Genomic DNA, 12770 nt, shown 5'->3' on the forward strand with positions numbered 1-12770 from the left:
GGGACAGAGAGGGAGAGATTTATCCTGGCCCCCTGGTGTGGGGTCCGGGGTAGGGGAAAGGGTGTTACTTGATGTTACTTCTCTCGTTTGCTTGCTTGGGTGATTGTTTCCCCCACCATCGGACTGTGAGCCGAGTGATGGCAGAGGCCACACGTGTCGTGGTCCCCACCTGTGGCCGCAGGAGGTTCCTTCTCAGGCTCAGAGGCAGAAGAGGGGTACAGGCTGGTCATCTCCCCCAGGGCCGTGACTCCTTCGGGGCTGGGCGTTTCCTTGAGAAACCTCTGCTCGGCTTTGCCCCCCGACCCCTGCCAAGGCAGAAGGCTGGGCAGTTGGGGGAGGGATTGTCTCCCCACCCAGTGAGGCCAAGACTGGCCTGGGACCCCAACCCCTGGCTGGGTCCTTCCCAGACAGCGCCTCACTTCCCCACAGGGCAACAGAGGCAGCCAGCAAGTTGCCCAAAGTCACAGAGCTGGGACTCAAACCCAGGCTCCTGAGCGCGGCTTCACAGCCCTCTGCGCCTCCACTTCCTCATCTGTAAGCTGGGCAAGTCATAGGACCTGCCTCGAGGGTGGAGAGGACCAGTTGAAGACTCAGAATGATTTCTATGTGCTGTTCATGATCGCCACCTGCAACATTAGTTTAATTATGCTTTATAGGAGGAAAACCCAGAAAGGGCCATCAGTATCCTTTTGTAGAGGGTGGGGAAGGGACTTCTTAGCCCAGTGCCCTGAATTAGCTGCCACCTGGTGGCAGCGTACTCGTGACATGCCCAAGACATTCTCCTGAGGACTTTCGACACTCGGTTGTACAACCAACAAACACCCAGACACATTCTACAAAACAGAATGTTTTTATTGTGCCAGGGGCTGCATGATGCTGCATGGGAAGGGCCCAGCCAGGGGCAGGTGAGGTGGGGTGACAGGAGAAGCCCCTTCTAGTAGGTCCTGCCCGCAGTGTCCCTAGGGTGGAGAGAGGGGCCGTCATCGTCACCGTAGCGGCGGATGATGGAGTTGATCCAGTCTGCAAACTTGGCGACGGCGGTAAAGCTGTCTGGGTAGTTCCCAGAGCCGCAGCTCCCTCGGATGAAGGAATCGATCCCATGGACCAGCCCGTTGCAGATCAGGGGCCCGCCAGAGTCCCCCTGTGGAGCCAGACAAGTTCGGGAGTCTGGGCTTTCAGTCCCCACCCTCACACCCCCACCCACCCCCTTCAGGGTCGGGGATTCCTTCCACGGGTCTGGCTGTAGTCCTGGCTGCTGCAGCCTGGATGGGAGCGGGCTGGTGGCTCGGGGAGACATGGGGTACGTACAAAGCAGATGCCAGCATGCCGGCCTGGCACCAGGGTGCACACGTTGGAGGGGCGGCAGAGGGCTGTCACCACGGTCACGTTGAGCTGCTGCAGGACTGGGGGCGGTGGCTTGTTCGTGCCCAGCCGGCCCCAGCCCATGGCCACACACTGCACCCCTTCTCCCACGCCTTGGTCCTGGGCGGGCAGCCGGGCCACCTGCACGTTGCTGTTGATGGTGGCCATCCCACTGAGCTGCAGCGGGTGGGGCGGAGCAGGGGCATGTCACACAGGGTGGGCAGTGACGACCCTCCCCTCTCTGGGCCCTGGTTTCCCCAACCGAGGCTCCACCATGGTCCTGGGATGTTTCCGAGCAGGACAACCCCCCCTGCAGGTTGCCTCCTCCCACTTCAAGCCTCAGTTTCCCCGTCTGTAAAGTGGGAGCAGTCACTGTAGCTCAGGGCCTTCCTGGATCTGTCTTGAGTGCAATAGACAGTAGGTAATAAAGCAAAGTATGGGCCACGGCAACGACCATAAAACCCTTGTTCTAGAACATTCCCTGAGAATAATCATAGCTGGGCAAGCAGAGGGGAAAGGCAGGTTTCTCCCTCCAGTCTCTCACTGGCCCGAATGTGGGGAATTTTGCCCCATTTGGCAAAGAGGGAGACTGTCCCTGCCCTCCGCCAGCGGGCACAAAAGTACCTTTCTCGCTGTCACCTCATCTAATCTCTGACAGCCCTGCACGGCGGGGGTGGGGTGGGGTGGGGAGAGTATTTCTCTGATTTACAGAGGGTCAGACTGAGGCACACAGAGATGGGGGCGACACCAGGTCTGCGCCCGCCAGCCTTGTCCCCCAGGCTCTTGCCCCTCCCCCGCCCTCCCCAAGCCTCCCCCGGGCCTTTGCACCTGCCCTTGACTGCCCCGCCCCCGGCCGCGCACCTGGAGAAGCGCGATGTCGTTCGTCAGTCTCAAGGGGTTGAAGCCGTTTGTAAAGACCTGCTGGACCCTGAACGTCTGCCGGGTCCGCTCTGGCTGTCGCAGGTTATGTGCCCCCAGCACCACGCGCACCGACCGGGAGTGCCTGGGGCGGGAGGGCGGGAGGAGATTGGGGCGCCCCCCCCCGGGGTCGGGGGCGGCGGAGAGACCCCGCCCGAGCGCAGGAGGACCCGCAGACCCTCGCGCCTTCGCCGGACGGCCCCACCCCGGGCCCGCGGCACGGCCCGCGCGACCCTCGCGCGGCGGGCGGACCGGAACCCGAGATGGGGACGCGCGGGGACACTCACAGGCCGTTCAGACAGTGCGCGGCCGACAGCACGAAGTTCCGCGCGATCAGGGTGCCGCCGCAGAAGTGGCTTCCGCGCCTCTGCAGGGACGCCATGAAGGGCCACGCGTGCGGCCTGGCCGGCCGGCCCCCCACGATCTCCGAGGCCAGCGCGGGGCCTGGGGGCAAGGGCGGTGGCGGCGGTGAGCGGCGAGGAGAAGCCCCGCCCCCGCCCGCGAGCCGCCCCGCCCCGCCGCTCCCAGGACCCCACCGGGTCGGCTTCGTGCCGGGCTTCTCGCCCGGAGAGGGGAGGGGGGCCTGCACGGTCCCCCTGCCAGGGCGCAGCTAGATCTGGACTTCACCCGCTGCGAGTCCCCGGACACACCGCTGTTCGGGCCTCACCACTCAGGACCTCAGCCTCCTCCTTATCCCAGCTGCCACGCCCCATGAGGATGAGGGGGCCGGGAGGGTCCCCAGCAGGTGGAGAGGCAGGAATGGACCCCAGGGACAGACCCGGGCCCCGCTCACCGCCCAGCAGCACGGCCAACAGGACAGAGGCCAGGGCAGGGCTGGAGGGTCTGCAGCTTTGGATCATGGTTGGGCGGGCGCTCGGGCGTCTCTGCCCTCTGTGCGCACGTGCCCCTCTTATAGCCCCCATGCCTGGAGGCCGTTGCAGTTGTCCGTGGGGGGGGTGGCCCAGTGCCCGCGCTTCCTCTCCCCATCCTGGGACGTGGGGGACAAGGGGGTGATGGGAAGGACGGCGGGGAGAGGATGTGTGCAAGGGGCGGGGCTGGCTCCAGGGGGGTCCCCACATCAAACTCAGGATGCACAATTACATTGGAACGTCCGATACACTTTATTTTTTTTTTAGCATGAGTATATCCCAAACATAAGCACAGGATGGACTGACGTACAAAGTTAGTCTTTGTTTATCCGACATTCAAAGTTAGCTGGGAGTACCGTGTTTTTGCTAAAGCTGGCCACCCCGGCCCAGAGGAGTTGGCTGGGATGCCCACGTGCCTCAGTTTACCCAGGGCGACGGCAGCCGCGTGCACGCGGCCCTGTCCTGACATTTGGGAGGTGTGGCAGGGGTCCCCCCATGAGCTGCCTACCCAGTGACGTGGTGGGGGAACTGGGCTTTGAACCCACGCGCCCATAATGCACGGCCGGAGGGAGACTCGCTGCCTATTCCTCAGCCTTGGGTCTCCCTCTTCGAGCCCAGACTTCCAACCTCTCTTTGGCTGTTGTTCCTAACGGGGAACTCACTCCCACCTGGGACCTGGTCAGTCTCCGGGGGCCCTCAGAGGTTCTGGGAAGGAATCCCTCCCACCCCCACCCCTCTGAGCTTCTCTGAACCCCCTTCCAGCCTGAGGCAGAGGAAGAAATTCCCTCCCAGGCCTGGACGCTGGACCATGGGTCTCCAACCAAGTTTAAGAGCCTCAGCCCGAACCTTGGAAGAGCTCAAGCCGAACAATGGAGATGGGGTCCACCAGGGCCAGTTCCCCAGCCCTGTGGCCCCCGTTCACCTTCCCACCCCCCACCCCCATCCCAGGCTGCTCCAGCTGCAACGGCCGTAGCCAAGGCTGTCGCAAGAGGCAACGTTCTCCTGGCTCGGAGCAGGGTTCAGGGGAGGGAACCAACGGACCCATCTGCAGGAACAGGCGGGCGGGGGCCCTCAGGGACACCCAGAGGTGGGCTGGGACTGGAGTCCAGTTTGTCCCCGGGCTCCTCCTTGGTGTGTGGCCACAGTCAAGCAAACCCCCATCTCTCCCCTCTCGGTGGGGTCCCCACCCTGTTGAGTTAAAGTCACCAGAGTGCACTTGGTAAGCACCTGCTGTATACACAACCCTGTCTCCAGGGCGGGGTGGGAGTAATGGAGGAGACCATGCCTCAGGCAGGGAGACCGGATTTAAACGAAAGCTGCATCTATATTGAGCACCAGCTGTACGCTGTTTCCTCACAGGTCATGGTGGCTAAGCTTGTGGACTCTGGGTTCAGATCCTGGAGTGGCCACTTGCCCTCTAGGACTTCAGGCTATGGATGTAACCCCTCCATGCCTCCGTTTCCTCCTCTGTAAAATGGAAGTTTATAGGCTCCCATCTCACAGGATTGTCCCGAGGATTAAATGAATGAACTTTTGTGACGTTCTCAGGTGAGAAAGTGCTGTCCTTGAGGGCTCGTTAACCATTAACCCACTCCCGCAGGGCACGGTGGGGATGGCCTTGGGGGGCAGGGCTGGGCATCTGGGGGGGGTTCTGATTCACAGTCAGAGCCGTGAGGCCACGGGGAGTCTCTCGCTTGATCCCCGTCACAGCGCAACAGGAAGACGATGCCCTGCGCGTCCTTCCCACGGCTGGAGGCCGGGGGACCCCTGCGCCGTTGGGAGCCGCCCTGCTCTCCCCGAGGTCCCCCAGGTCGCATCTGGCCAACAGCCTGTTTATGATTCCTGGGGGTCTGTCCCCTGAATCCCAACAACCCCGGCCAACCCCCAGCAAATCAGCCCAGGCCCCTATATCCCCCAGCCTCACCTCCCCTTCTTGGATCTGATCTTTGCTCTGCAGAACTTTCCTCTGTCACACACACACGCACATGAGCTCATAGAAAATAGAAGACAGGCTTCCCTGGTGGCGCGGTGGTTAAGAATCCGCCTGCCGGTGCAGGGCACACGGATTCGAGCCCCGGTCCGGGAAGATCTCACATGCCGCGGAGCAACTAAGCCCGTGCGCCACAACTACTGAGCCCACGCACCCCAACCAAGAGTAGCCCCCGCTCGCGCAACTAGAGAAAAAGCCCGCGTGCAGCAACAAAGACCCAACACAGCCAAAAAAAAAAAAAAAAAAAAAAGTTAAAAACAAAAAAAAAGAAAAGGAAATAAAACACCCGGGGCTGTTTTTTTCTGGGTCTTTCTGTTCCCATCAATGGGCTCAATCCAACATTCCCTCCAGCAAACCTCATTTACCCCCAGTGCTGGGTACGAAAATCCCTCTGAGCTTTTTATAGAAACCACTTCCCTGCTGCTGGCCCGCGGGAAATGCAGGAAATTCCCGGCGTTCCCACAACACTTATCAGCTTGCGTTTCCTAGGATTTCGGCTTTGCCCCAGGTCTCATCACACCCTTGCTCCTGCTGAAGTGGAAAACCAGTCCCCTCTCCTCCCCTGGGGTGGTCGGCTGGGGTGTGAAACGGTTAAAAAGGGGGCAGCCCTGGGGGTTCTGGCTCCAGCCTGAATTCGCATGCTGCCACCAGGTGGCGGCAGAGTAAATCAATAGCCAAAGAGCTGCCTTCCAGCTCTGGTGTGTCCGGTGGGCTGGTTGGCTCCTCTCCCTGAGCCTCCACTGCCTCATTGCCATGGCCACGTGCCCTCTCCACGGCTGGCCAATGACCCCTACCTCTGCCTGGCCTCAGGCCTCTCCTCTCGACCCCGGTTCATTCTGTGGCCCTGCATGCTCCAGCCCCGCCCCCTCCCTGACCTGCTCTCCTTCCCCCACACGTCACGCCTTGCCGTTCCTCACACCCCCAAGCTGGTCCTGATGCAGGGCCCTTACACTGGCTGTGCCTTGCCTGGCGACACTTCTCCTTTTGCTCGTATTCAGGCATTGCTGCCTCCTTCAAGAAGCCTCCCTAATAGCCCTTCTGCCTGCCCCCGACTGGTCAAGAGCCCCACGGGCCCTGGGCACCCCATGTTATGAGAGCTTGGTCCTCAAGTGGCCCCGGAGCTGGGAGACACAGAACTGGACAGGACACGCCTAGCCCTGAGGGCCAGGGTGGGGCTCCTTGGACACTCGGGAAGTGTCTGGAGTGACTCCGTTTTCCAGATGAGGAAACTGAGGCACAGGGAGGGGCGGCAACTCGCCCCGGGTCACACCGGCGGGGCTGGGTTGGAACCCACGTCTGCGGGCACCTGGGGAGTGGGATCCGCTGTGACCTGCGCCCTCCTCCGACTTCCAGGCCCCTGTTCTCACCCCCACCCCGAGCTCGGGGCTTGGGGACTCAGACGCTGAGGGCCCTGGGCCACTCTCCCCCACATCTCCCCGTGGGAAGGACACACAGGAGCCAGGGGGACGGTCCAGCTTTATTGCACCATGGGTCTGCCTGGCTCCCAAGAGCCGGGGGGGCAGGAAAGGGGGCACGGGCGCAGAAGCAGACCCGCCGCATCTGTCCACAGCATGGCCTCCGTGCCCGGGGGGGCTCAGGGGCCGTCCTCGCCCCCCCGCGTTGCTCAGCACCGAGCGGATCCAGTCTACGTAGAGGGAGACGCGAGCAAAGAAGTCGGGGTACGCGGGTGGCGCATCCCCGGATCACAAAGGAGTCCACGCCCTGGATGACACCCTCGCAGATCAAGGGGCCGCCCAAGTCCCCCTGGGGAGGGGGCAGGTCGGTCAGTCACTCAGGCCAGGCCAGCAGCCAGACGAGCCTACCTCAGGGGAAGGGGCCACGTAGGGGTGAAATGTCTCCAGTCTAGAATTTTCTTTAAAGTATGTGGGTGAGACAGGGAGGGGAGGCCCCTCTGGAGGAGAGCGGGCATTTATTGGCCCCCTGCTATATACCTGGACCCCAGAATTCTGGGTGTGGCCCCCGGAGCGGGGCTGGGGCACCCACCCAAGGGGGGCTGCGGGGTGGAAAAGCCCCCAGACCCATGAAGGCCCCGTTACCCCCTCACGATGGGTGTGCCCACCTTCCAGATGGTGTGACGGAGGCACCTGCCTGCCTGCCCTCCCTCCCTCTCCCGGCTGTCCCTGCAGCCACCGAGCTGCAGCCCCCAGTACGTACAAAACAGATGCCGGCGCTGCGTCGGGGCACAAAGGTGCACACGTTCTGCGGCCGGCACAGGCAAGTGACCACGGTGACGTTGAGCTCCTGCAGGACCTGGGGCAGCGGCTCAAAGGTGCCCAGGCGGCCCCAGCCCATGGCCAGGCACTGGGTGCCGTGGGCCAGCAGCTGGTTCTGCTGGGGCAGCTGGGCCCCCGCAACCTGGGCGTTGAGGGTGGCCGGGCGGTCCAGCTGGGGCAGAGGGCGGTTGGTGGGCAGTGAGTCTCCAGGACCCGCAGCCACCCGTGGACGATTATCTCAAAGTGCCTCCTCCAGGCCTTTGCATATGCTGTTCCCTCCACCTGGCTCTACCTCAGGGGTCACCTCCTCCAGGGAGGCTGCCCTGATCACCCTCCAGACCTGCCAGGGCTCAGTTTCACGTTCCCCGAGGCCATGAGACTCCCCTTTGCAGCACAGCTCACTGTTGTATTCATTCACTTACAAAGCACTTATTGAGCACCAACTGTATGCTTGATCCTGGACTAAGCCCTGGGGAATCCTACCTCTGCCTTCTGGGAACTGATTTTGGGGGATGGGAGGGGCCAAGAAGAGAATAGCCCGTGGCACAGTCAAGCCAAACATAGCCCAGTGACGAACAGTGTATCGGGGGAGGGGTGGCTGTCGCTCAAGTAGGGTGAGGGGAGGCTTCCCTGAGGAGGGCAGGCTGGTGCCAAGGCTGCGGGTATCTGGGAACAACGCGGAGAGCAGGGAGGGGACACAGCCGGGCAAAGGCTGGGGGCGGGGCGCGGGGGCGTTCCGCGTGCTCGGAAGGTGGTGACCGGCTCTCTCCCCACCAGGCCGTGTCCCACGCCCGCCGGGGCTCCTGTACAGTGGGTGCTGGAAAATGAATGAACAGGGGTCCCTGGGCCCTGCTGGCCCCGCCCACCCGCCTGCAGGAGGAGGACGTCATTCAGCTTCTCCTCTGGGTCGTAGCTGTTCTCAAACAGGCGGCTGATGCTCGGTGGGCTCGGAGGTCTGCAGGCTGTGGGCCCCGAGCACCACGCGCACCCGCAACGGGTTCCTGAGGGTCAGGGCGTTCATCGCTGGGACCCCGACCCGCCCACGTGCCCCCCACCCCCGTCCTGAGGCCGCTGAGGTGCAGCCCCTCGGGGACTGCCCACCGTCCCGGGAGACGCCCCCTCCCCGGGCAGGCCCGCACCGCGCAGGCGCACTCACTCACAAGTCGCTCAGGCAGTGGGCTGCGGTCAGCACGAAGCGTGGGTGGATCAAGGTCCCGCCGCAGAAGTGGTTGCTGGGCAACAGCTGCAGCGACGCCACGTAGGGGCGCGAGTCGGGCTGGGCTGGGCTGGGCTGGGCTGGGCTTCCCGTCCGCCCACTATCTCCGCGGCCCGGGCTCCACCTGGGGACGGCGGGGTCAGCGGCCGTCGCTTTGCCTAACGCCCTCCGCGGATCCCTGGACGGGGGACCGACCCCACCCCACCCCACCGCCGCAACCCCGGCCCAGGGAGCCCAGACGGGGGTCGGGGGACGAGGGCAGAGCCGCTGTGTGGCCTCCACCAGGCCCGGGACCCCTCAGAGCCTCCGTTTCCCCATGTGCAGATTGGGGGTCCCATAGCAACACAAGGGGGCTGGGGGCTGTGGAGGGAAGAGGCCCGGGCCCGGGACAGTTAGCGCTGGGGAGAGAGCGGTGGTCATTATTCTTTCTGAAGGCTCCCGGGAAGCAGCGGCGCCCAGTCCTGGAGGTCAGGAGGGGGAAGAAGGTGGCAAGGTGACCCATTTTGCAGGTGGACAAACCGAGGCGTGAAAAAGCCTCATCAGGATGAGGGCGGAGGGGCTCCCTCACTCCGGTTTTTCCTCTGACACGTGCGTCATTCACCCGGTGACACGTGCGTTCGTGCGTGCACACTTAACTGAGTGTTTGCTGGGTGCCAGGTGCTGTCCAGGGATTCTGGTTATATTGCGTCCCTAGGACACCTCCCTGGGCAGGAAGGGCTAGGTTTTGCCCATTTTACAGATGGGGAGACAGAGCTGCATATCCCAGGCCCCCCCTTTCTCTCCTCCCCTCCCCTTGAGGCATTCATCCCAAGCAGCCAGCTGAACCGGGTCCTGCTTCCCTTTCCCCATCTGAGCCATGGGGGCGTGGGACAGGCGGACGGACGGACGGACGGACTTGGGCCCCACTCACCACCCAGCAGCACAGCCAGCAGCACCAGGGCGAGGGCAGGGCTGGAGGGTCCGCAGCTCCGGGTCATGGTTGGGCCATGCCCCCTGCCTGCCCGCCCCCTCTTATAGCCCCAATGCAGGGAGGCCATTAGGGTTGCCCCATACCCGGGCTGGGCATCCCCACCTCCTCCTTCTGGCTCGAGGGCTCGGGAGCTTTGGGGGTCAAAGCTGCACCCCAGGAAGCCTGCAGGGGCTTCAGGCTCAGGCTCGGGGTCCCGGCACCCCCAAGAGATGTAGGAAGCTGGCTCCCACCCACCCCATGCTGGGGGTCCTCTGGACAAGGGGGCTTGTGGCCACAGCCCTCACAGTGACATGCACCGCAGCTTCCACACCTCCAAGGGGGCACTGCCTGCCCCCAGAGGGTCCCCGCAGCCCCAGCAAGGTGAGACGTGGCCGACGTGTGCAGGGGTGGGAATGAACCCCACTCAGCGGGACAGAAGAGAGGGTGAGGGTCTCAGAGCCCTGCGCTTCCCGAGGCCCGTAGGATCATCTCTCCGCCCTCACTTTGTCTGGGGGAGTCACTCTTCCCTCTAAGGCAGAGCTCTCACCTGGGGCCCTTCCTCCCCCAGGGACACCTGGAGGTATCTGGGGACACCTGTGGTCGTCGCGACTGGGGGGCTCCTGGCATGCAGCGTCTGGGACCAGGGATGCTGGCCCCACACGGGAGGGGGCAGGGGGAGACTCTGGTGCCGGGAGACATTTATTTATGTATCTATTTATAACTGACTCATTATCATGAAAAATTTAAACCTACAGAAGCATAGATAGAGGAGCTCACGGAATTTGGGGGCAAAAAAAAAAAAAGTTTTTAAGCTTTTCATTTTGAAATCATTTCACGCTTACAGCAGTCCGCAGAGTTCCCGGATGTGCTGCCCCGGCTTCCCCGGGGCCACGTCTTGCACAAAGTTTGGCCCCTTACAGGCCGCCTGGATTTCACAATCAGCCAGTCTCTGGTCCGGGATCCCCGCCCCCCCGCACCTCCCCGAGTCTCCTGGGCTCTGGGGCAGCCCCTCAGCCTCTCCTGGCCCTCGTGCCGTGTCGTTGGTGGCGACCTGGCAGGTTCTGGGGGGAGCGTCCCTCCAAATGGGCCTGTGCGGGGTCCCCACACGGAGATGGGGTCTGCGTACCGAGCGGTGGTCCCCAGGACCACCGGCATCATCTCTGAGGTGCCTGCATGTCCCTCCCGCCGAGTCACACTCTCCCCTTGGGAATGAATGAACGTCTCTGAGGCAGGAACACCTGCTCTGAGTTTTGCCCACCGAGGACTCCTGGAGCAGCCTGCGTGCCTCACTGCTTCCCGCCCTGCAGGTGGCTGCACCTCTGCCCATGCGGTTTTATTTTTTATCTTTTAAATTTTATTGAAGTAGAGTTGATTTACAACGTTGTGTTAATTTCTACTGAACAGCCAGGTGACTCAGTTATACATATATAAATATATATATATATATATATATTCTTTTCTCCCCCGCAGCCTCTTTTTAAAAATTAATCAATTTATTTTTAATATTCTTTTCCATATTCTTTTCCATTATGGTTTATCCCAGGATAGTGAATATAGTTCCCTGTGCTGTACAGCAGGACCTTGCTGTTTATCCAGCCTATGTATAATAGTTTGCATCTGCTGACCCCAAACTCCCAATCCTTCCCTCCCGCACCCCTCTCCCCCTTGGCTGCCATAAGTCTGTTCTCTATGTCCGTGAGTCTGTTTCTGTTTCGAAGAGAAGTTCATTTGTGTCATAGTTTAGATTCCACGTATAAGTGATATCATAGGATATTTGTGTTTCTCTTTCTGACGTACTTCACTTAGTACGATCATATCGAGGTCCGTCCATGTTGCTGCCAATGGCATTATTTCATTCTTTTTCACGACCGAGTAATATTCCACTGTGTGTATATGTACCACATCTTCTTTATCCATTCCTCTGTCGATGGACATTTAGGTTGGTTCCATGTCTTGGCTATCGGGAACAGTGCTGTTATGAATATAAGGGTGCGTGTATCTTTTCAAATTATACTTTTGTCTGGGTCTATGCCCAGGAGTGGGATTGCTGGCTCATATGGTAGCTCTAGCTTTAGTTTTTTGAGGAACCTCCACACCGTTCTCCTTAATGGCCGCACCAACTGACATGCCCACCAGCAGTGCAGGAGGCTTCCCTTTTCTCCGCACCCTCTTCAACACTCGTCATTTGTAGACTTTTTGATGACGGGTTCACACCTCATTGTATTTTTGATTTCCTCTTCTCTAATCATTAGTGATCTTTTCCTGTGCCTGGTGGCCATCTGTATTGTGGACGTGTTTTTTTTTTTTTTTTTTTTTTGCGGTACGCGGGCCTCTCACTGTTGTGGCCTCTCCCGTTGCGGAGCACAGGCTCCGGACGCGCAGGCCTAGCGGCCACGGCTCACGGGCTTAGTTGCTCCGCGGCACGTGGGATCTTCCCGGACCGGGGCACGAACCCGTGTCCCCTGCATCGGCAGGCGGATTCTCAACCACTGCGCCACCAGGGAAGCCCGTGGACGTGTTTTTAAGTCGCATAGCAGCCCAGTCCCTCGGGAAAGGCCGCTGGGCGTCTGGGACTCCTCAGCCCTGGCTGTGGCCCTGACGTGTCTCCATGGAAACCGGGGGCTGCTGTGCCTTTTGCTTTCAGAGCTGGTTTTTCTCGTTTGACGAGAACACCTCTGCTGGACTGACACTGTCCGGTCCAGCGGGGCAGGCTGCTTGGCGCCTCGGTTTCCCCATCTGTACAGTGGGGTGACTTTAGTCATGGCTCCTCCCCCAGGGCGACAGCAGGAGGATTTGATAAGTTAGAGTGTTGGAGCCTGTGGGCGCGCAGTGAGGCGAGGTGAGCACAGGTGCCAGCCCTGTCGCTGCCTCCCCCCACTCCCTTCCTTTTTCTGCGGGGCTTCTCGCCGTCTCAGCCCCTCCTCTGGGCAGCTGGGCCGGGTCAGCACGTGCCTCTCTCAGATCCAGGCTCTTCTGGGAGCAGACGCGGGGCGGGTACACCCCAGGGTCTGGAGTCCCTTGCCCGGCTCCACATTCTGCTGTGCTTTGTGATTCTGGGCTAGAAACGCCACCTCTCTGGGCCTCGGTTTCCCCATCTGTTAATGATGAGAAGTCATGAGAACAATCCCACCTCAGGCGCTGACTTCCCTAATACAGTTAAGAGCTCGAGGAGCCATCAGCTGATGAAAGGGGACACGCACAGGGGAGCACCACTCCGCCACGAAAAGGAGAG

General features: G+C 61.2%; 2 protein-coding genes across 2 annotated transcripts; both read right to left on the minus strand.

Annotated features, from left to right (window-relative positions):
• Positions 1–934: 934 nt before the first annotated feature.
• LOC131756353 (neutrophil elastase-like) lies at positions 935–3203 on the minus strand. The gene is made up of 5 exons (XM_059063430.2): positions 3074–3203; positions 2568–2724; positions 2224–2365; positions 1309–1539; positions 935–1141 (listed from the first exon to the last, which is right to left on the minus strand). Exons 1-5 carry the CDS (start codon positions 3201–3203, stop codon positions 935–937), a joined length of 867 nt encoding a protein of 288 aa, XP_058919413.1.
• A 781-nt stretch (positions 3204–3984) lies between these two features.
• Positions 3985–9566, minus strand: LOC131755867 (myeloblastin-like). The gene is given in 9 exon segments (XM_067033331.1): positions 3985–4194; positions 6507–6825; positions 6827–6903; positions 7315–7545; positions 8244–8310; positions 8312–8374; positions 8534–8658; positions 8661–8713; positions 9500–9566. Coding segments are annotated over 9 exon segments (1212 nt in total).
• Positions 9567–12770: the final 3204 nt, after the last annotated feature.

The sequence above is a fragment of the Kogia breviceps genome, chromosome 4 (assembly GCF_026419965.1).
Source record: "Kogia breviceps isolate mKogBre1 chromosome 4, mKogBre1 haplotype 1, whole genome shotgun sequence".
NCBI lineage: Eukaryota > Metazoa > Chordata > Mammalia > Artiodactyla > Physeteridae > Kogia > Kogia breviceps.

What these genes read in the sequence shown, in the direction of transcription:
- LOC131756353 (XM_059063430.2), bottom strand. Translation starts at nt 3,203, where the DNA reads ATGGGGGCTATAAGAGGGGCACGTGCGCACAGAGGGCAGAGACGCCCG. An exon ending in GTTGGCCGTGCTGCTGGGCG is followed by an intron (nt 2,725 to 3,073) that starts GTGAGCGGGGCC and finishes CCTTGCCCCCAG; the next exon opens with GCCCCGCGCTGGCCTCGGAG. An exon ending in GCGCACTGTCTGAACGGCCT is followed by an intron (nt 2,366 to 2,567) that starts GTGAGTGTCCCC and finishes CTCCCGCCCCAG; the next exon opens with GCACTCCCGGTCGGTGCGCG.